Source organism: Grammomys surdaster, unplaced genomic scaffold (genome assembly GCF_004785775.1).
Source record: "Grammomys surdaster isolate TR1022 unplaced genomic scaffold, NIH_TR_1.0 126219, whole genome shotgun sequence".
Classification (NCBI taxonomy): Eukaryota; Metazoa; Chordata; class Mammalia; order Rodentia; family Muridae; genus Grammomys; species Grammomys surdaster.
Window position 1 is genome coordinate 5863350 of NW_021621022.1, and position 20119 is coordinate 5883468.

General features: G+C 47.3%; 1 protein-coding gene across 2 annotated transcripts in view; it reads right to left on the bottom strand.

The window, feature by feature from the left end:
• Dpysl2 (dihydropyrimidinase like 2) overlaps window positions 1-20119 on the bottom strand; it is a 105739-nt gene that overhangs the window by 46556 nt on the left and 39064 nt on the right. The window contains exons 1-3 of one of the 2 annotated variants that reach the window (XM_028758719.1): window positions 18200-18640; window positions 14971-15059; window positions 12433-12617 (exon numbers count right to left, since the gene is read on the bottom strand). In XM_028758719.1, the coding sequence (XP_028614552.1) occupies window positions 12433-12617; window positions 14971-15059; window positions 18200-18238 (313 nt within the window). In that variant the 5' untranslated portion in view covers window positions 18239-18640. Of the gene's footprint in view, window positions 1-12432; window positions 12618-14970; window positions 15060-18199; window positions 18641-20119 lie in introns of those variants that run through there. The other variant, XM_028758718.1, reaches the window with a different exon arrangement.

Genomic DNA, 20119 nt, shown 5'->3' on the forward strand with positions numbered 1-20119 from the left:
AAGCCAGCAACAGTCTTAAGCCCAGACATTGTGGATTCTTCTCCCTGTCCCTGGACTCCCCACCCCCACCCCCAGCAGCAAAAGACCACATTCTTGGGTTGTTTGTTTCACAGTCAGGTATAGGGAGGGCTGAGCTGATAAACCTCACAGAGACTTGGGAAAGAGGAGCCCCAGACAAAGTCAAGGAGTCTCTGAAATCAGTTGGCTCAACCTGACATTGAACAGGAGCTAGGGCCTCTCCCAAGTGGGATTCACATAGGCTGGTGAATTCATGGAATAAGTACTACTGGCGAATGATGTCCAAATAGCCCTGGGGAATGCAGGAGAAATCTAGGTCATGGAGGCAGGGCTTCTGTGGAGAGACCAGAGGCAGTGGAGAGGCCAGAGGCAGTTGGTAGACTACCATGGTGGCAAACTTCTCCCCACGGGTGTAGCCTCCCTCTTAGTGGGAGATGCACAATAACTGGTCATTTTCTCCCTCTATATTACAGAAAAAGGAAAGGCACTTTGAAGTGATGGTTGGTTGGAAATGCAGGATAAAGCCTGAATAGAATCTTCCTGCTGCTGGGGAGTCTGGGAACTGGACAGAAGCCTGATCCTGCACACCAACTCAAAGTAGGTAGGAGATGTGCCCAGGGTTTCTGTGGCATTCACGCACATTCTAATTGTTAAAAAGCAAACAAACAAACAAAAAAGTGAACCCCTTTGTGCTGAGGAAACAGCTTAGATAATTAAGTGCTTGCCTTACAAATATGAAGACCTGAGATTAATCCCCAAAGCCAATGTAGAAAACTTGGACATGGTGATGTTGACCGATAATCCCAGCACTGGAGATGCGGAGATATGCGGACCTCTAGGGCTGGCTGCCTAGCGTCCTTACTGCACAAACTCTCTGACTCTTATCTGTACAGCGTCAGAGCTTGGATCAATCAGAATCTTAGGCTCAGAATGATGAAATAAGTCATCTCTGGGTTTCCTCCCATTCCTTCAGTTCTAGCTAGATAGTCAGCTCTTGACCTTCAAGGTCAAAGGGAAGACGGAACCAGAAATGAGGGTCCAGGGTTTGCAGATTCCCAGAGCACTGAATCAATAATCTATATCTGCAAATAAACTTTCTTCTCTTGTCTTGTAACAGGGGGAGAATCCTGTCCTTGACTCCTGCTGGATGTCTATGGAGGGGTCCAGAAAGCATAGGTGAAGTCATTGGCACAGCTTATCAGAGGACAAGGGAACAAAACAGGAGAGCACCTTCATAGCCGACACTTTCCTTCCTTTGCTTGGATCAGTCTGGCTTGCACCCATTGCCCCATGTCACATTAATAGGACATAAGTTGAAGTGCATCCATCAGACAGGACCTTAAATGTCTGTCTGTAGAGAAGTTCCACAGAATTGCACAAAATGACCCAACACACAACCAAGACCACTTAAGCTGTGACTTCCGATCAGGTTCCCAGTTCAAACCCTGAAGCAAAACTTTCTTTTCCTCCAAAATATTAAATGCCCACACCCCTTTCCCTGACACAGTAGGCTTCAGGTAGCCCTGAATACTCTCCCAGGTTTAATTGTGGCTGTATTCAGCCTGGCTTTTATCTGTGATGATTTGCACTGTTGATGAATTAAGGTGTCAAATAATAAATAATGACAGTAACAACTATCAGTTAAAGGAGAACAGGAGAGGTGGCTGCCATGTGCATCCTCCTGGTCCAGCCACTCTTGGTGCCATGGGAGCCATGATGTCATCCACTGGTTTGATGCTATGAGACAGGAAGGAACAGCCTGCAGTGTCCACCCAGAGGAGACTCAGCTCTGCTTTCCGTCAGGGCCTTCATTCCCATGCCCACTTCCCTGAGTTGTAGGCACTATATGACTAAAAGGTTCCTTAGCCAAAACACCCACTGAAAAGGATCTGTCACCAAGGCTGGCAGAGGAAAGACTCGGGGCTGTATCCTAGGATCCTCAACAAGCTACAGGACGGAACGATTGAGCAGAGGATGGTGGTACCAGCTCAGGGTGGAATGGATGCTAGACCCAGTAACAGGTCCACCATGAAAACCACAGGTCTCAGTATGCACAGCAGCTCAGAAGAGGCGCAGCACTGGCCTCCTTTGAGTTCCAAAGACAACCGAGAAGTGAGATCCAGTGAGAACAGTGTCCTAGGGGCACAAATTTACATCTACAAAGCCAGACGAGTTGCCAAGAAAATCTAGACCCCAGAGTGGAGAAAAGCAAAAGTTACATTTTTTTACTTTAGTTTGTAATTGTTTTTTTCTTGTTGTGTTCAAAAGAGGAGCTGCTTTACATAAGCTTAAACACAAAACAGACTGTTAACTCTTCCTGATCTTATCAAATACGGTGACACAGCACATGTTCAGGCTTAGGTGACTGCATCCTCCATTCAGAGAGACAGACAGATAACTGATGGGAGAGACAGGTTAGATGAATGACAGACAAGACACACAGATGGGTAATTCAATATATTATAAATAGGTATAGACACATTTAATACTGCAGCAAATTACAAAGACACCAATATACACATTAGATTGATGCATATATGATTGATTAATTAAAAAAGATGAACAGATGACAGACAGACAGACAAACAGACAGACAGGAGGTAGATAGATGGGTCACAGAGTGAGCTATGACTTGAAGAAGAGTAGTGTCCCCCCAAAAAAAATCTCATGTTGAAATCCCAACCCCTAGGGAAATAGCATTAGGAGGTGGGGCTTTGGGAGGTGATTAGATCATGGAACTAACTATTGACTCCATGAATGGACTTAGGGTTCTTACTAAAAAGGTCCATGAACTGCCTCCCGATAATTTCCACCATGTGAGGACACAGTGTCTGTAACTCATAAAGCAGGCCCTCACAAGACAGCGAATCCACTAGTGTCTGGATGCTGGACTCCCCAGCATCCACTACTGTGAGAAGTAGATTTCTGTGGTTTGTAAACTGCCCCATATGATATTTTGTCATAGTAGTCCAAGGTAGGTAGGTAGGTAGGTAGGTACAGAGAGAGAGAGAGAGAGAGAGAGAGAGAGAGAGAGAGAGAGAGAGACTTCCCTATAGATTCAATAGATGACAGATGCATACATACATATATACATATATACTTAGGATAGATGGATGGATAGATAGATGGATAGATGGATGATAGATAGATAAAGATAGGTGTCAGATACATATATGGTAGACAACTTACAGATGACAGAGAAAAGATAGATGATAGGTATAAACAGATGATAGGTAGACATGGACAGCTATGACTACATAGCTCACAGACGCCGGGCAGACTAGCAGATGAAGAGGGATAAACTCCATGAGAGCCACACACACCAGAAACATCACAGCAACCATTTGTAAATATCATGTTTTTTTAAAAAATGCACAAATCTCACTTACTCTGTACATAAGCATAAGAGATAGCAGCCTTGCCATTCTCACAGATGTAAAATTGCTACCTAGAAAGACATCAGGATGGCAGCTTCCAAACATCGAGTAAGTACTACATGGGAAAACTAGCTCAGATCTGGTTCTTGGTGCTCTCCTGACACTGCCTGTCATGTGAAGCTCATCCTCTGAAGTGGCCCGATGAGTTCCACCTAGCCACAAGAGCGGGACTAGGACAGATCTCAATGGCTACCCAGAGTGCCCTGATTCTATGTCATTACCAAGATCATTTGATTCCTTGCACGCAGGCTCCCCACAAGCAAGGACTCCAGTTCTGTCCTATCATTAGAGGGAGACTAGGTCATAAACACTACCGAGTCGATCTAAGACAGTAGGCTTCTGGCAGAAGCACAGCACAGCGGGTGGCCCATGGGGCTGGAGACGGCAGTCACTGAGCCGTGATACTTCTGCCATATGCTCCTCTTATCCCAGCTCCTGCTCCTTTCCCCACTCACTCCCTGTCCTAACCCGTGCTGGGGAAGGAGCCAAGTGAAACCTTTTAGACACCAAGGACAGCAACTGAATCCAGAGGCTCAGTCCCAGTGGTTTCCCAAGATTCTTGAAGACACTGGCTTTGCAAGCCATGCCCCCAACCAGGTCATAGCAGTGAAACCCCTCCTCTTACAAAGAGTAGAGAGTAGAGCAGGAGACAGAGCCCAGAGGACACCTCTGGCTTCTAGAGAGCTCTGTAAACATTCATTCAGACCATTTCACCAGAAGCTCAACTGTGAGATAAGATCTTAGATGCTGGAGCCAGGCAGTGGTGGTGGCGCACGCCTTTAATCCCAGCACTTGGAAGGCAGAGGCAGGCGGATTTCTGAGTTCGAGGCCAGCCTGGTCTACCGAGTGAGTTCCAGGACAGCCAGGGCTACACAGAGAAACCCTGTCTCGAAAAAACAAAAAACAAACAAAAAAAAAATCTTAGATGCTGGAAGCTTCCAAACTCTAAATGCTAAACCCACCTAGAAATAGGTCAGAAGATTCTGTGCCTGCAGTGTGTTAAAAACATCTCCCCAGGGGGCCTGAATGTGCAGTTACACTCTTTAATTTTGGCCAGAGATCACTACAGAATTCTCTTTGCTGGAGAGGTCTGGGCCACCACAACCCAACTTCAGGCTGCATCTGCTCTGTCATTAGGGGAAGAGTCCGGCACATTCTAAAAGGGCTGCCTCCCAAATGGGTTAGCCAGAAAGAACTCTAATTCCTACTCACTCGAATCCCCCTTTATCATTAACCACAGCAGCGAGGCTGAGTAATGGCAAGGAATCTGAATGGACTGGCTTTACCCAACAATGGCAGCAAATCTGATGCAAAGACCTCAAAGCCCAAAGAAATAAAGGATTGTATCGCTGCTTGGAAAGAAATGGACAAAACAGCTACTCAAAGAGGTAAAGAACGTCAGAAAGGAGCCATAAGGGGATGACTCAGGGCTAGAGCTAGGAGGAGAAAAGAAAAACACATCTCATGCCCGACCACTTCCCCGAGGCACTCAGCTTTGCTTTTTAAGTATTGTGCACAATTTATTGTCTGTGTATGTGTGCATATCCTGCATGATCAGGTGTGTGTGTATATGTGTGTGTGTGTGTGTATGTGTGTGTGTGTGTGTGTGTGTGCTCTGCAAGAGGTGTGTGTGCAAGCTACAGCGCTCTGAATGAAAAATGTTCCACAAAGTCACAGGTATTTGAACATTTGGTCCCCCGCTGGTGATGCTGTCTGGGTAGGCTTAAGTGGTACAGCCTTGCTGGAGGAAGTATGTCCCCAGGGTGTGGCTTTCAGAACTGAAATCCTCATGCCACTTCCAATTTGCTTTCTCTGCTTTGTGCTGGTGGTTGAGGAGTTTCTTTCTCCTGCCACCATGCCTGCTTGCTGCCGAGCCTCACCACCATGATGCACACTATTTTTCTGGACCCATAAAACAAAGTAAGCCGTTCCTCCTATAAGTTACACTGGTCATGGTATTCTTTTATAGTGACTGAGAAGTAGCCAATACAGAAGCCCGAGGAAACTTCTGATGTTGTTCCTCAGGTGCTCACCACTGTTGTGTGTGTGGCGTGTGTGAGTATGTGTGTTTGTGTGTGTGTGGTGTTTGTGTGTGGGGTGTGGGGGTGTGGGGTGTGTATGTATATATGTGTATGGGGGTGTATGTGTGTATGTGGTGTGGTGTGTGTCTCTCTGTGTGTGTGTGTGTGTGTGTGTGTGTGTTGTGTGTGTGGGTTGGTTTTTGAGGTGGAGTCTCTCACTGGCCTGGGACAGGCCAAGCAGGTAAGGCTGACTGGCCAGCAAGCCCCAGGAATTGTCCAGTCTCCTCTGTACTGTGATTATGAGTATGAGCCTTCCTACCACACCCAGCTTCTCTCTCTATTTATTTATTTATTTATTTATTTATTTATTTTTGTACAAGCTCTGGAGAATAAACTCAGGTTCCCCAGCTTGCATGGTAAGCACTTTAAATGGTTAAACAGATGTTCTACCTCAGGCCCTGCGCTGAACGGAAGGAAAGGCATTTGTTGACCACTACGCAGAGTGAAGTTTCTGACGTGACTAAGCATACCTCGTCCACTTCCTAAACCTCTTCTACTCTATGACTCAATATGGAAGCTAGCCAGGGCCAGCTGCATCACCACACTGTAGAAGGTAGGAGAGTGATGAAGGCAGGCAACCGGGGAAGGGGGTGGTTTCCATGATGTCCTTCCCCAAACTACAGGATGGCCCAGAACCTGGGGAGAGCAGCTACCAACAGGAGAAAGACAAGAGAAAATGGGGGCAAGAAGCCAGGTCTTCCATAGCCCACCAACACCCACAATTCCCACGAGCTGCTCTTATCAGTCCTCTGTCAGGCAGGTGACAATAAGCTGTCCAAGATCACAGTAACACAACCTGCCAGTCAGCCAAGCCAGGGTAGCCAACTCCCAAAAAGTCATGGGCAGAAATGGTCAGAGCTCAGCCTGTCCTCCAGAAGCTTCTGTCCTATTTACTCGGCTGGAATACAGAACAGGGGCTCTTGGGTCATGGAGGCTCTTATCTACCAACGGAAACCCTGAGACTGGGACACTGAGCCACGGAAGCCTGTCACTTGTTTACATTTGAAGGTTGGGGAGACCTGGCTGTAGCCTCAACGTGTTCCCTGCAGCCCCACCACTAACTCCTGGTCCCATTTGTCATTCTCACTAATGGGACTGATAGAATGTTCCCAACAGTCTAAAAACTCTAGGGAAACTCCAAAACTGAGGAGTTCTGGAAGCATCTAAAAACTGAGACTCTCTCAGATCTGTGTGCAACCCCCACAAACAGAGTAGAGACTGAGATCCAGGAAGAGGGAGATGTTTCAGGAGATGGAGAGCATCCCTTCCTAAGCAGGATTGATCTTTAAGGCTATGGCTGCCAGTTCAAAAGGAGGATACAAGAAAGACACCCTGGGCTTCTTCAAGAGAGAATCCATTGCAGACAGGATTTCTGGACCATTGGGAAGAGCTCTGCTCTCCTCCAGGACGCTTCTCCCTATTGTCCTTAGCAACAGATATCAAGTGATTGGCCCAGCCATAGACAAAACCTTCCAATCCAGCCACCCAGTGACACCCGAGCAGGTCTAGAAAAGGCCTTCATGTCCTTAGGTGAATCATATGACTTAATCCATGTAAACCTTGGGAGAGATAATAAGCTGAGAGGGGACAGGGTGTGCCCACTCGGACAGTACATTGGATAACGTGGCTGTCTAATCACCAGACCACAGGCAGATTTTGCGGTGACAACTTTGGTCCTGGACTTGGAAGCTTCAGTGTGATGTGGCTGGGTGTTTTATAAACACTTTCTAACCAGAGTCAAATGAGCACTACAAAGGGAATAATCAAAGTATCCATTACAGACACATCCAGATTACACTGTGTGTTCACACGTAGGCCTGCCACAGGCGGGGATCAAACCCAAATGCCACATGGATGAACAAATGACAAGCAACGGATGTGCCACAGAGGCACTCCTGAGCCACGTCCTCTCAAGTGTCCTCCATCCACAGAAAGGTCTAGGACAAGCCCAAAGGGTCCGGGGAAAGGCTTCTGACTCCACCAGGGTTTCTAGGGGCATGTCTCCAACAGCTACTGTCCTCAGAGAGCAAGCTCTCTTTGCTATGCAGACCATTGTGAGCACTTACACAAGAACAGCTCAGGGAAAGAGCCTGCCTAGTCCACAACCACAGGCTGACACGCCTGAGCTCTAGGCTCACCCCAACTGCTGGCAGAGCTGACCATGCCACTGATGTTGGTAGGGGGTAGCTAAAGCAGCTGCTGTCATCATAGTGAGCACAAGGCACACAGATGTCTTTGAAACATACCTGGCTGTCATACAACATCACTCAAATCAAGTCTCCTTTGAGTTTTCTTTTATTTATTCAGCCAGTCAGCTATCATCCACCCCTCTTAGCACTGACACTGGTTGGGTGGGAAACTTAAAACAAAGGATCTCAACGGACACACTACAAGAAACTAAGTGTCACAGGTATGAGACAAAAGCCCATCTTTTGCCAGGATTCAGAGAAGTTATGGACTGCAGGCAGGAGGCACCTATGCTGAACCTCAGAGAGTGAGGGTTCTCGTAGGCAGACAGAGTCAATGGGAGTCGAAGCTGGATAGCAGGTTAGTACCATACTGCAGACAACTTGGGTTGTGTTCTCTGAGCAGGACGGGACCACTGAAGGATTCAGAGGAAGAAGACAGCAAAAGCAAAGCTTGGAGGGAAAGATTCCAGCCACGGAGGACTGGAGCCAAACTACAGGAACAGAAAGCAAATGTGGAAATCGGCAGGCTATAGAGGTAACACACACCAGAACGCCTGAAGACCCAAGGAGGCTGGCTCTGGGAACCAAGCCAGTGCGACCATGAGGCAATGCTCTGGAATTGGGCACTGGAGACACAACAGAGGAGTCACCCGGGTGCACTGTGCCCAGGTTCCACACCTCCAGGAAAAGCCTTGAACTTGGGTCAGCACAGTAACTTCTGTCCTTGGAGATTTGGCCTGAGAAGCCAGCACAGGCTTCGGAGAGCTGCACAGTGCTCTGTATTCACACAGTAAATCTGATAAGTCCACTAATCCCAGGTCCATTTTTTCCCTTTTATTTCATTTTACTGAACATGTGTGGACTTTTCTTGTCATCAAGTCCTGTGCTGGTTATTTTGTTGCAAACTTGACAACATAGAGTCCCCTGGGGAGGCAGAGCCTCAACTGGAGAATTGCCTCCAGCAGATTGGCCTTCAGCCAGTGATCGATGTGAGAGGGCCCCGCCCACTGTGGGCAGCACCATCCCTAAGCAGGCAGGCCTGGGCTGTATAAAAAAGTCAGTTAAGCAGGAGCCAGAAGGAGCAGTAAGCATCATTCCTCCAGAGCTTCGGCTTGAGTTCCTGTCCTGACTTCTCTCAGAGATGGACTGTGACCTGGAAGTGCAAGTTGACATAAACCCTTTCCTCCACAAGATGCTTTTGGTCATAGTGTTTATCGTAGCCACAGGAAAGCAAACTAGAACACACCCTGAAGTAACACAACATGACAATTTCCCCCAGCATTTATATTGTATCAGGTATGATGAATAATTTAGAGGTTATTCAAAGTCTCTAGGAAGTTGTACGTCGGAGACATGTAAATACTACGCCATTCTTACATAAGAGACTTGTGTGCTCTCAAATTTTAGTATCCTTGTGGGGGACGTAGAACCAATCCCCATTTTCCTGAAGCAGCATTCCCAGAAACCCCATAAGAAGCCACCTCCAGCCACCACCTCAACTGTGGGGCCAGTCTGGATGCTGCCAGCTGGCTATGTCTGGCGTCTCTGCCCACCCATCTCTGGATGAAAAGGGCAAAGGGCATCCTACCACCCTACACTGGGTCCCTCACAAAGATCCCATTGTGTAAGGCCCAACAGTAGCTTGGCTTTATGGTAATAACATGTTCTGCTAGTAATCTGGTGGTGTGTCACCTTCTATACACGGAAACTTTTCAGCTGCATTTTCTTTAGCAGGTAGAGCCTTGCCAGATGGGAATAGAGCCTCCAGGGACAGGAAAACCAAAGCCAGCAAGGGGAGAGGTGAAGATTCACCCACCTGTGCAGCTGACAGGGATTAGAGGAGGTAAGAGGAAGAGAGGGAGAAGGGGTGAGCAGGCTTTGTAGCAATTTACCCAACTGCTGTTTCCACACAGCCAGAAGCCCATCAAGTTTGCAATTGAAAACACCCAAAGCCTTCTCTCCTGGCTCAATATGTATTCAGGAAGCTAGGGGGACTCTTTAAAGAAGAAGGCACTGAGTTCCATGAAGCTATGCCCCTGTCTGCAAAGCAAGCTTCAGCCACACACTTAAGCCAAGAAGAATGTGTGTGCACTCAGCAAGCAGAATACAGAAAAGAAAAAAAAAAATCCCAGTCTCTCCTCTGCATCAGTATAGCTCCTCTCAGGGGAAAGGCATGGGCTGCTGGGAATCCTGTCCTCATTAGCAACCACGAGGAATTTTTGCAAGTCACTGGTGTTTTTTGTTGTTTTTTGTTTGTTTGTTTTGTTTTCACAAACTACCAAATTTGACAGAGGCTGGGTATGACAGCTGGGAGCACACCGAGTCACCTGATTACCCCTCAGTCTTTCTCTTTGCACCTTTCACAAGGTTTTACAACCTGTGATTCAAACTCAGGACCTCGACTATGCAAGTTCTACTGCTGAGAGATAGGCTGGGCCCTTGTTCCGTGAGATTGCTCATCAGGCCCCCTTGCTATTGAGCCAAACGGACTGCATCCTGAACCCACATCAGCACTATCCCATCCCATCCCAAGAGACAGAGCCAGCCGTTGTGCCCTCTCCCCTAGCAACCATTGTAAGGGACAATGCCTACATCCAGGGAAGGAAGGAAGTCCACAGGTGCTGAGTGAGGGAGTGAGAAGGCCAAAGAGATGTCAGGGTAGCAAGAATGGATATGGCCTGCAGCAGGGGAGGGATGGGAAGGAACAAACTCCAGCTGACTGGAGCTGAGGCTCAGGTCAAGTGCAAGGAGTGAAGGAGCAATGTCAGAGACAGGAGGAAGCGACAGATGGTGCATGTTAGGCTTTCTTCTGGCTTCCAGATGACTCTGAGAGGAAACAAGCCCTTCTGCACCTGCAGAGCAAAGTACAGGTGGCTACAGAAAAATATACATATAATTATGTTTATATATAATATATTTATATATAGCTTATATAGAGATATAAGTATATATTTGCATATAAATTATATATAAATACTATATATATTAGTACATTGCCAGTGTGGGAATGGGAAGACCTTCTTATTTGCTATGTAAATATAAAAATTATATATATGTATATATTGCATTGCCAGTGTGGGAATGGGAAGAACTTATTAGCTATGTAAATACTTAGTGTACAGATGAGATCTAATGCCCAGCAAGTTCATGCCAAGAAGAGACCAGATCCCTAGACTCCTGATTCCTAGTGAAGGGTACTTTCCTGTCACAGAGGCATGGCAATGCTTAATGTACCCAACCACTCCCTGGGGAAATGTTGTTTGTGGATGCTAATCCTCACAAAGCACAGACCTCTTTGGTGTCCACCTCAACTCGAGGCTGGTTACCACCCTGGCTTGGCCTTTCTAGCTGATGTTTGAATGGTCTGGATTTCTTTTGGTTCACTATACTCAGAAAAAAGGGGGAGGGGTCAGGAAGTGACCAATCAGCCAGTAGAATCCCAAACAGCCAAAGAGACCAGTAAGCCAAGGTGGGAGTGTCCATGAAGGGCTCTCCCAAGAACATCACCCCAAGGCTAGAGCAAAGCAGAACAGCAAAGACCACCCCTGGAGGGTCTGTCTGGGAACAGAGGGCTGTCCCCAACACTTCAGATTAAAAACCAGGATGGCGGGAACACCATGGAGCTGGGTATAATTTAAAATGCAGGAGACACAGGACATTGCTCCTCTGGTTTCAGAAAAAAATGATGAGACTCCAAAGCCACAGTCATCACTGAAAAACACCCAGGAAGACGGGCTTCAAAAAGCACAAACTGAGGCTCTGTCTATGTCGATCCCAAACCCACTAAACTCTTCCTCCATGACACAGAGTACTGACTTCTGCCCTTGGACAAAATCCCTTTCTAACAAAGGACTCTGACAGGCCACTGTGCGGCTTCCCACCTCCCCCAACCCACCAGTCAAAAGGCATGCTGGAGTCAAACCACTCGAGAGCGAACTCTGAACACAGCTGCTGGGTCTGGTGAATAGACTTTAGACTTGGTTGAACCAAGAACACAAAACCCCGAGGGATAACGTAAAAGGGCACCACTGTGGGTGCCTACAGCTTTCCCATCTCATGGACAACTCATATAGTGAGTCTTGTTCCGAGCACAGTAGCCCAGATCATTCAGTGTTCAGAGCAGGTTAGAAAAGTACTCCCTGATTGAGCTTCCTACCACTAGAATGGAGGTTTCAGGCAAACACTCCACTGGATATGAGTGTGGCCTATCATCTCATCACTGGGGAGGCAGGGACATGAAGATCAGGAACTAACCTCAGGTACAGAACAGAGGGGTTAAGGCCAGCCTGGGCTACTTAAGACCTTGTCTGAGAAAAAGAAAAAAAAAACCACTTCCCTTATTCTAACTTCATTCTGAGAAGAATCCTTAGAATTTCTATAATCTAATATTTATGACTTCAAATGCCATATTTTCATAACCCAGGCACATTTTGAGGTCATGGAAGTTGAAAGTGTCAAAGCACACAGAGTAACCAGACCTCCTTTCATCTTCTACAATTCCCCCAAGCTCATCCTCAAGTTTAACTGTGGAAGCAAAGTTGAGCAGAAATTAAGGCTAAGGAAATAAAGACAGTTCACTCTCTTGTGGTTTCCTTATTGGGTAGATCAAACCTCTGCTCAGTTCACCCAGCGGAAGACTCTAGTGACACAGACTCATCTTCACACTGCCCAGAATCCAAGTTAAAGGTGACGGTGCCCAAGCCTTACTGATCATGGTGGTGCCCCCGGCCAGGGCTGCCTTGGTTCCCTGGAAGAAGTCATCAGCTGATGTCATTCCCTGGTCAGGCATCTGGAAGCGAGTGTGCACGTCAATTCCTCCGGGGATCACCATTCTGGAGTGGGCTTCGATGGTCTTCACTCCTCCTGGCACAATCAGGTTCTCTCCTATTTGCCTAAGAAAGCAGAGTTAGTGAGAGAGGTGCCAGGGGGATGTGGACTCAAGTTGGATCTGACATCTGTTTTCATTAAGCTATAAACGTACCTTCTTCCCTGCACAATGAGCACTTTTTGGGTAGTTGCTCTAATCTTTCATGGGAGCCCCACCCACTTCTCATCCTCATGAGCAGATCCGGAATGAACTAGGAAACTAGGCGCAGGCCCTCATATAATCCCAGCACTTGAAAGGCTAACATGAAGATTATGTCCAGTTCAAGGTCAGCCTTGGCTACAGAGTGAGTTCCTAGCCCACATGGACTAAAGAAACGTAATTTACATGAGGCAGCAAACTCCCATTCAATGGCAAGTTATCAGAAACCTCTAAGATTGAATAATAACAAAGCCCCAAAACACTCGTTCACACACAACATTCCCTCCACCTTCTCCTGACATCCCCCATTCGGCTAGTTTTCCAATAACAACTCACTCTAGAGCTGACTCTCTTTCCCAACATCTGTTTGCCCTATTTTCCTTTTCAATGTGGGAAAAACGGAGGTGGAAGAGTGGAGAGAGAGAGAGAGCAAAACAAGGGGAAAAAAAGAACAAGGAAAAAAGTAAACACTGTCATTCCAACAACTGCAATGTGGAAGCAGTTGACCATGGACTCAGATAAAGGTTGGAAAACAAATATCCATGATGTTGGGGACGTGCATCGTACCCTTTTGTAGGGAGGGGCGTTTGTGGCAGCTTTTTTTGTTTGTGAGGATGTGTTATGTTGTGTTGTGTTGTGTTGTGTTTGAGACAATGTTTTAGACAGGGCTCTACAGAGCCCTGGCTGCCCTGGTACTCACTATGTAGACCAAATTAACCTCAAACTCACAGAGAACAACCTGCCTATATTTTCCAAAATGTGGGACTAAAATCGTGTGCCACAACACCAGGCTGTAGGGTTTTATTTTTGAGACAAGATCTCATCATCCAATTAAATTTTTTTTTTAATTTTACCACATCTTTCCACCAATTTTTAAAAAGAAAAATGAATAAAGGAGTTGAGTTTCTCAGACAAATGAACTATACTAACAATAGCATCAGGCTGCTCCATTCCAAGCCAGTGTCCTTCAGCCAGACCCATCACGCTCTCCTATGACTGGGATGCCAAAGGAATAAGAAAGTCATGGCCTGTGATTGCTCAGAGCTGGGACCGTTACAGACAAACACACATGGAGAAAGTATTAACTATGGAAATGTTAAGGCCCATTTTGGCTTCATAAGTCAGGGTGTGAGCTTCCAAGCAATCAGAGCCAGTCCAGCTAGCCCTCCTCCAGACTCACTTGCTGCTGGAGTTTGATGAACACTGCTTATTTAAAAGATGTCATTCACTGTGATGTTTGTCTTTGAGCAGATGTGCTCTCTCTCCAGAGCCTGTGAGCTGTCCCCAGAGGAAAGGCATGAAGATATTGTTGTAGAATCTGTTCAATTAACCCTCCAGAGTCCCAGCTACCCAAACTTAGAACCCAATGCACAAACAACACGGGTGGCCTTATTTGTGCTAGGAACCATTTCAAGAATTGAAACTTAGGGCTGGAGAGATGGCTCAAGGGTTAAGAGCACTTGTTTCTCTTTCAGAGGACACAGGTTCAATTCCTAGCACCCACAAGGTGGCTCACCACCGTCCTGTTTCACAGGATCCAATGCCCTCTTCTGACTTTCAAGGACACAACAGGCACACACATGGTGCACATACATACATAGAAGCAACATATCCATATACATAGAATAAATCTAAAAGAAAATATTTTAAAAAATAAACAAACTCTAAAATCCTTCCAGGATTAGGCAGTCATTTATCTGAGTTGCTGGTAATTAACTCAGTGTCCTGTGGCCCTTCCTGATTAAGCAAGCAGATACACATCTTAACAAGACAGGCTGCATTCCACATTTATGTCCTATGCCTGAGTACTCCATCCCAAATAACTACAATGTAGCCTATCACAAACCCAGTCTACGAGCTGGCAACAAGAGGATGTTGTGTCACCTCTGTTAAAAATAGTAAATTACATAATACATGGGTGTTTGTGTGTGCTTTGACTTCGAATTCCCCGAATCTGAATCCCCAAATTTATTAATTACCACCAATAAAAACAAGCTTAAGAGATGCTAAATTGGTCACTTTTGGGTTTTTGGCAGTGCCTGACCAATGCCAGATGCACATTCTACCAATGTTGCAACATTCCCAGCCCAAGCTCAGTGACTTGGAGTCATTACATTACAGCTTGAGACTATTTACATGAACAAAACTGAAACTTAGGAACACAGTGCAGACACACACACACACACAGACACCTCCACGTAGCAATGAAGCGTACTTACTTGATCAACCCATCTTCCATGTATATGTCTGCATAGAAGGACTGGTCATCATTCACAATCTTGCCGCCCTTGATCAGAAGACGATCACTCTATAACAGAGAGGAGAACAAAGTCACAACACATAAATGACCTAGGAGAAGCACCAGTCCTGAGGAAAGGGAGGTGAAGGGCATGTTTCTTACCATTCAAGACTGATACTCAAAGCCAGGAGATTTTGGAAGATGCTTTAACCATGGTGAACCTATGCTAGGCAAGCTGTTCCTTGCCTGAGAAGACACTGGCCATGCTCACCCTTGATAAACAACCATCTCTTAAAGAACACCTCAGACCGGAAAACAAAAGAGGACATTACAGAGCATCCCAGCAAAAGAAGACAATGTTTCTGAAATTATTTCTGGCTAAACCTCATCTTTTAAAAAATAATTAATTAATTAAAGAAAATTGCACCCACATGTAGGAAAGTCATGTCTTGGCAAAGTTCTTGTCGGGGAAACCTGACCAAAAGTCTGTTGTCATAGCATACACTACACAAACACAGGAACATCGGCCATAACAAGTTTCCAGCTCTGCGAGTCCACTCTGTGTTCGTTTATCTGTGCGGTGAATCACTGACAGCAAGTGCAGTGGGCAAGGGAGGGGCTATAAAAACACACATTCATTTAACAGGTAGGAAACAGAGCTTCATGATAAACTAGAGACAGGAGATTTTAAGTCTAATACCACTACAAATGGTTGACCTGCTTTTATGAAAAGAAAAATTAAATGATACTCCAACTGAGAAAGCCAAGAGCACGTAAAAGAAACTCTTTGTTCTGATGCGCAGCTATCCAAAATATTGTGGGTGGGATGTATGCAGTGTCACCATCTCTGGTGGGGAGGATGTACAGATTTATTATTTCAGAATAGATATAAACTGTACAAGTGGACCCATGCGTTTATTACGCTGCACCTTTCTGAACAGCATTCATCTTGATAACGGTCAACCCAGAACTCTGTTACAAAATACAATCTCAGCAAGTGCCACTTGCATTTTGCAACTACCAAGAAAAGGAAACTATAGAGTTTCCTTAAAAGATTCATGTAATGCTACAGAACAAAGAAAACAAGATACAGTTGTGCACAAATGTAGCCATTATTAGACTTGGAAAATATTTATTGTTTCTGTTACATTGAAAAACAAGATGGTTTAGTTTTACACTGTAGGGTCATCTATTCAAGTGAAGACACTGCGAAACCCCTTTAAAACAGTCAACACGGAGAGGGTAAACAAAAAATCTTTATTAAACCTACCCTTCATAGCATGCTATCAGAGCCTTGGAACCTCTCTGAAGTGAATGGAGCAAGATCCTATTACCGTGAGGAAACTGAGGCTCCGTGGGCTTAAGCTTGCAAGGATCCCTCCTTTCTCCCCTGAGGGGATTGTTGTAGTCTGGGAGGCAAGAAGTCCTGCCTTTTCTTATCTCCCCTTCTTCACAGCGATACCTGTCACAAAACATCACTGTGAATCCCCAGCCAACGGGCGGGGGAGGGGAGCCGGAATTATAGTCTGTTCAATCTAGAGCCTTCTAGAAGGCTTCTTACATAAGAGGTTGGCCACAGTGACAGAGTGGGAGAATCAGTAGGTCCTAGAGCACAGAACTAGGTAACTTTAAAGGATGGAGGGGGCGCTCTTTTAAAAAGTGGTATTGTTGGTTGCCTATTTTTCCCCTCTATACTGTCAAAACGATTTTGTCTTGATCATGCACAAAAACAGCAAATCGTGAGGTTTGCTGGAAATCTCTCCACCCCCACTACCCAGATGCCATCCTTCAGCGCGATGAACATTCAATATTGCATCGGGTGTGTCAGCCCTTTGGGATCTGGTACCGAGGATTTGCGCGCGAGGGTTGGGGGGTGGAGTGTCTTGAGTAAAGGCTAGTACCCACCCTCGCCTAAGAACAACTCAGCCCAAGCTAGAAACCCCAGGCACACGCCCCCTCCTCTGGGCAACAGTTCCTACTCCTGCAGATGGGTGTGTCCTTGTGCACTGAGGAAAAAGAGGCCAGGGTCCAAGGGCCCCAGAGACAAGCAGAGCAAAAGCTCATCCTCAAATCCGGCCTTAAAACCTATCTTCCCTATTTGAGATGCCTTCGAATCTGCGTATCCCTGGGTCCAAGCTGGCCAGTGCTACCGCACAGCATTATATAACAATGAATTTCCTTGGCGATTCTCCCTGCCTGGAATCTCCGAGGATGTAGAAAATTAGACCGGTGAGATTTTTTTTTTCCCAGTAAAAGATGCCAGGAGAGGGGGAGGGCAGGGCACCACCCTCTGCATCCCTGAAGCACCGTGAATTACTCGCAGAGGTGCTTGTCTGGGATAGAGGCCCTGAAAGAGGATGGCACCTCGGCCACGACGATCATTGTCTGGGATCGGCCGGGCCATCTGTGCGAGTCGCAGCCAGCGCCATTACCTCCGCGAGCTTGCTCGCTGCTGTCCCCAGCGCCCACCGCCCAGCCCGCTTTGTATGCGCCACCACGGCCGCCTCCCTGGTGGCGGAAGGAGCCGAAAAGAGGAGAAAGCGAGCCGGAAACCCTGCCAAGACCTCAGCCTCAAACCGGGGGGTTCCTAGGGTTCTCCGAGTCCACAAAAATCTCCCGCCCTTCTCTGCTCATCATCGAGTTCCGATCCTCCCTTCCCTCCGCATCATTCTGGTACACCCTGCCCTTTCCAGCATCCCTCCCTGTCATGACGCCTCCGAGCTGGAACTCGCTCTTTCTCACAGGAGGAAGGCTCCAGAAAGCTCTTTCTGGAGGGGGCGGAAGACACGGAAGGATCTGTTTTCCCAGCTCCCCACCACCAAGCTCCCGGATCCCAGCCTCGCTGCATGCAGCCAGAGAACAATATCAGAGCGTCGACCATGCATATTCAATCTGGCATCCATTTGCTTGCACCCCGCGGGCAGCGCTGCAGCATCTCGTGCTGACAATGAAAGATACAGCGGATCTGGCGCGCTACCCAAGGCTACCTCCATCCACTCTCGCGCCTATTTCAGTGCCTTACAAATTGCGTGCCTTATAACTGTTATTACGTCTCCAATCCCAACCCCCACCTTCACCACCATCGCCACCATCGCCTCCGTTGGCAACAAGAAGAAAAAGTTGAGTCTCTTTCCTCAGCCTTTAAAATACATTTCTTATATATTCTATGTCACAAAAGGCTGCTCGCCTTTCCCAAGTACCAAACTTACCGTGATGCGTGGAATATTTTTCTTCCCCTGATAAGACATCTCTCCGGGGGGGCAGGGGGGAAGTAATTTCAAGAGGACAGCTTTAAAGCAAAGATAGCAGGAAAAAAGACTTGGTTTAAAATATGTATATATTTATATTTGTAGGAAAAAGGTACAATCCCTTAACTGATCTTGCTATTAGGAGATTTCAAAACTATAAGAGACAGATGCAATCCTCTGTCTCTTTTCCTCTCCTCCAACACAGATCCAGCTAGGGCGGAAAAAAAGAAAGAGAGGGAGAGAGAACAGGAGGGAAGGGGGTGGAAATAAACTACAGCAATAAAAGCCTTGGTTCCAGTCGGCCTCCACTGCGCATGCGCCGCCAGCCACTCCCTTTCCTCCCAGGGAAAAGCCATCCGCTTCGCGAGAGACGCTCACTGATTGGCCAGAATCGTGGGATATGCAAATGAGATAGGGGAGGCGGGGCGCAGCGCCCAGGCAGCAACTGCTGCAGTGCGCGCAGGGCGCGGTGCGTGCGCCCGAGCTGGGAGCGCGCCTTTCGCGCCCTTTCTGTGAGCCCGGGCGGGCGAGCGGTGACTGCGGCTGGCAGCGGCCCCAGATGCTTCATCTGCAATGCAGGGCACAATGGAGGGGTGATCGTCCCAGGAGGGTTAGGAGGGGGCGCAAGCCCGCGACGGAGGGGCTTCGGTACAGCCCGGGCGGCATGCACACGCCTGCCCGCGCGCCAATCCGCGGAGGCCGCCGCTGCAGCCCCGCGTGGGGTGACTGCGCAGAGCCAATGGCCTCGCTGGCGGCGAGCGCGCGACTGCACCGCGGCTTCCCCCGCCCTGCTCACCAGGCGCGGCCTCCGCCCTGCAGCGGCTGCTGCGGCAGGAGACTGCCGGCTGTAGGTACGAGGACAGCATCCGGGAAGGTCTTGGGCTGCCTGGCACTGGATGCCCCGCCCCAGAACGGTTTTTCTGTTTGTTTGTTTGTTTTTGGTTTTTTTGTGACTGCCGGCTACCAAGAACCAAAAAAGATGGAGGCCAGCGCCTGTGGGGCAAAAAGGGCCCAGTCTAGCACCCTGGCCGCCCTCCTGGCTAGCACGCCAAGACTGACTCCTTTGTGTGGTTGCGGCGTCTGCAGATCTAGGGAGGAAAAACTGTTGAGACATCCTGAGGCCAGAAGCAACGAAGTGGGTTATGAAGGAGCAATAACAAGAGATAGGAAAGGTTATATCCCACAGAAAGAGGAAACTGAGTCATGGAGAAACATAACCTCTAGTCACTAAGGGTGTCCCAGGCCTCCCTTAATGACCCTAGTGATAAAATAGACCTGGGACCCTTTGACTGTGTCAAACTAGGCTGTGATTTAACAATGCCAAGGGAAGGGAAAAGCTGGTGCGGTAGACACGAGGAAGATTCTCGAGACAGATGACAGAACTTCTGCTGAGGCATGGCTTTGACCTTCTCACCTTGAGATCAAAAAATACATGTGGACACTGCTTAATCTAGGTCATCGGGCACCCTTTCGGGAAGGAAATTATCTGTCTAAGTGGTTCATGCAGCTGAGCAAGAATTAGCCAGATAAAGACAGAATTATTCTGAGGCTGTTTTTCCCAGTTTTTGTTTGTTGTTTGTTGTCTTTTCTGCACCTGGCCACAGTAGGGGTCTTCTGCCTTTCTAGTCTTAAAGGACGTGTAAAATTCGCCCTTTCAATCCCTGCCTTAAAAATCTACAGTCCCTGAGGGAGGGTTATGAGTTAGTCTTCACTTTTAACTAGTTCAAGTTCCGATTTAAGCTGTGCATCTTGAAAACAGAAGCCAGTCCTCATGTCCCTTTCCAACTGGATGATATGCTCTAGATGAGCAAGCTATACCCAAGTACTGGTTTCAGCCGCTAGGTAAACTGTATAATCCCAGCACTCAGAATACAAAGAAAG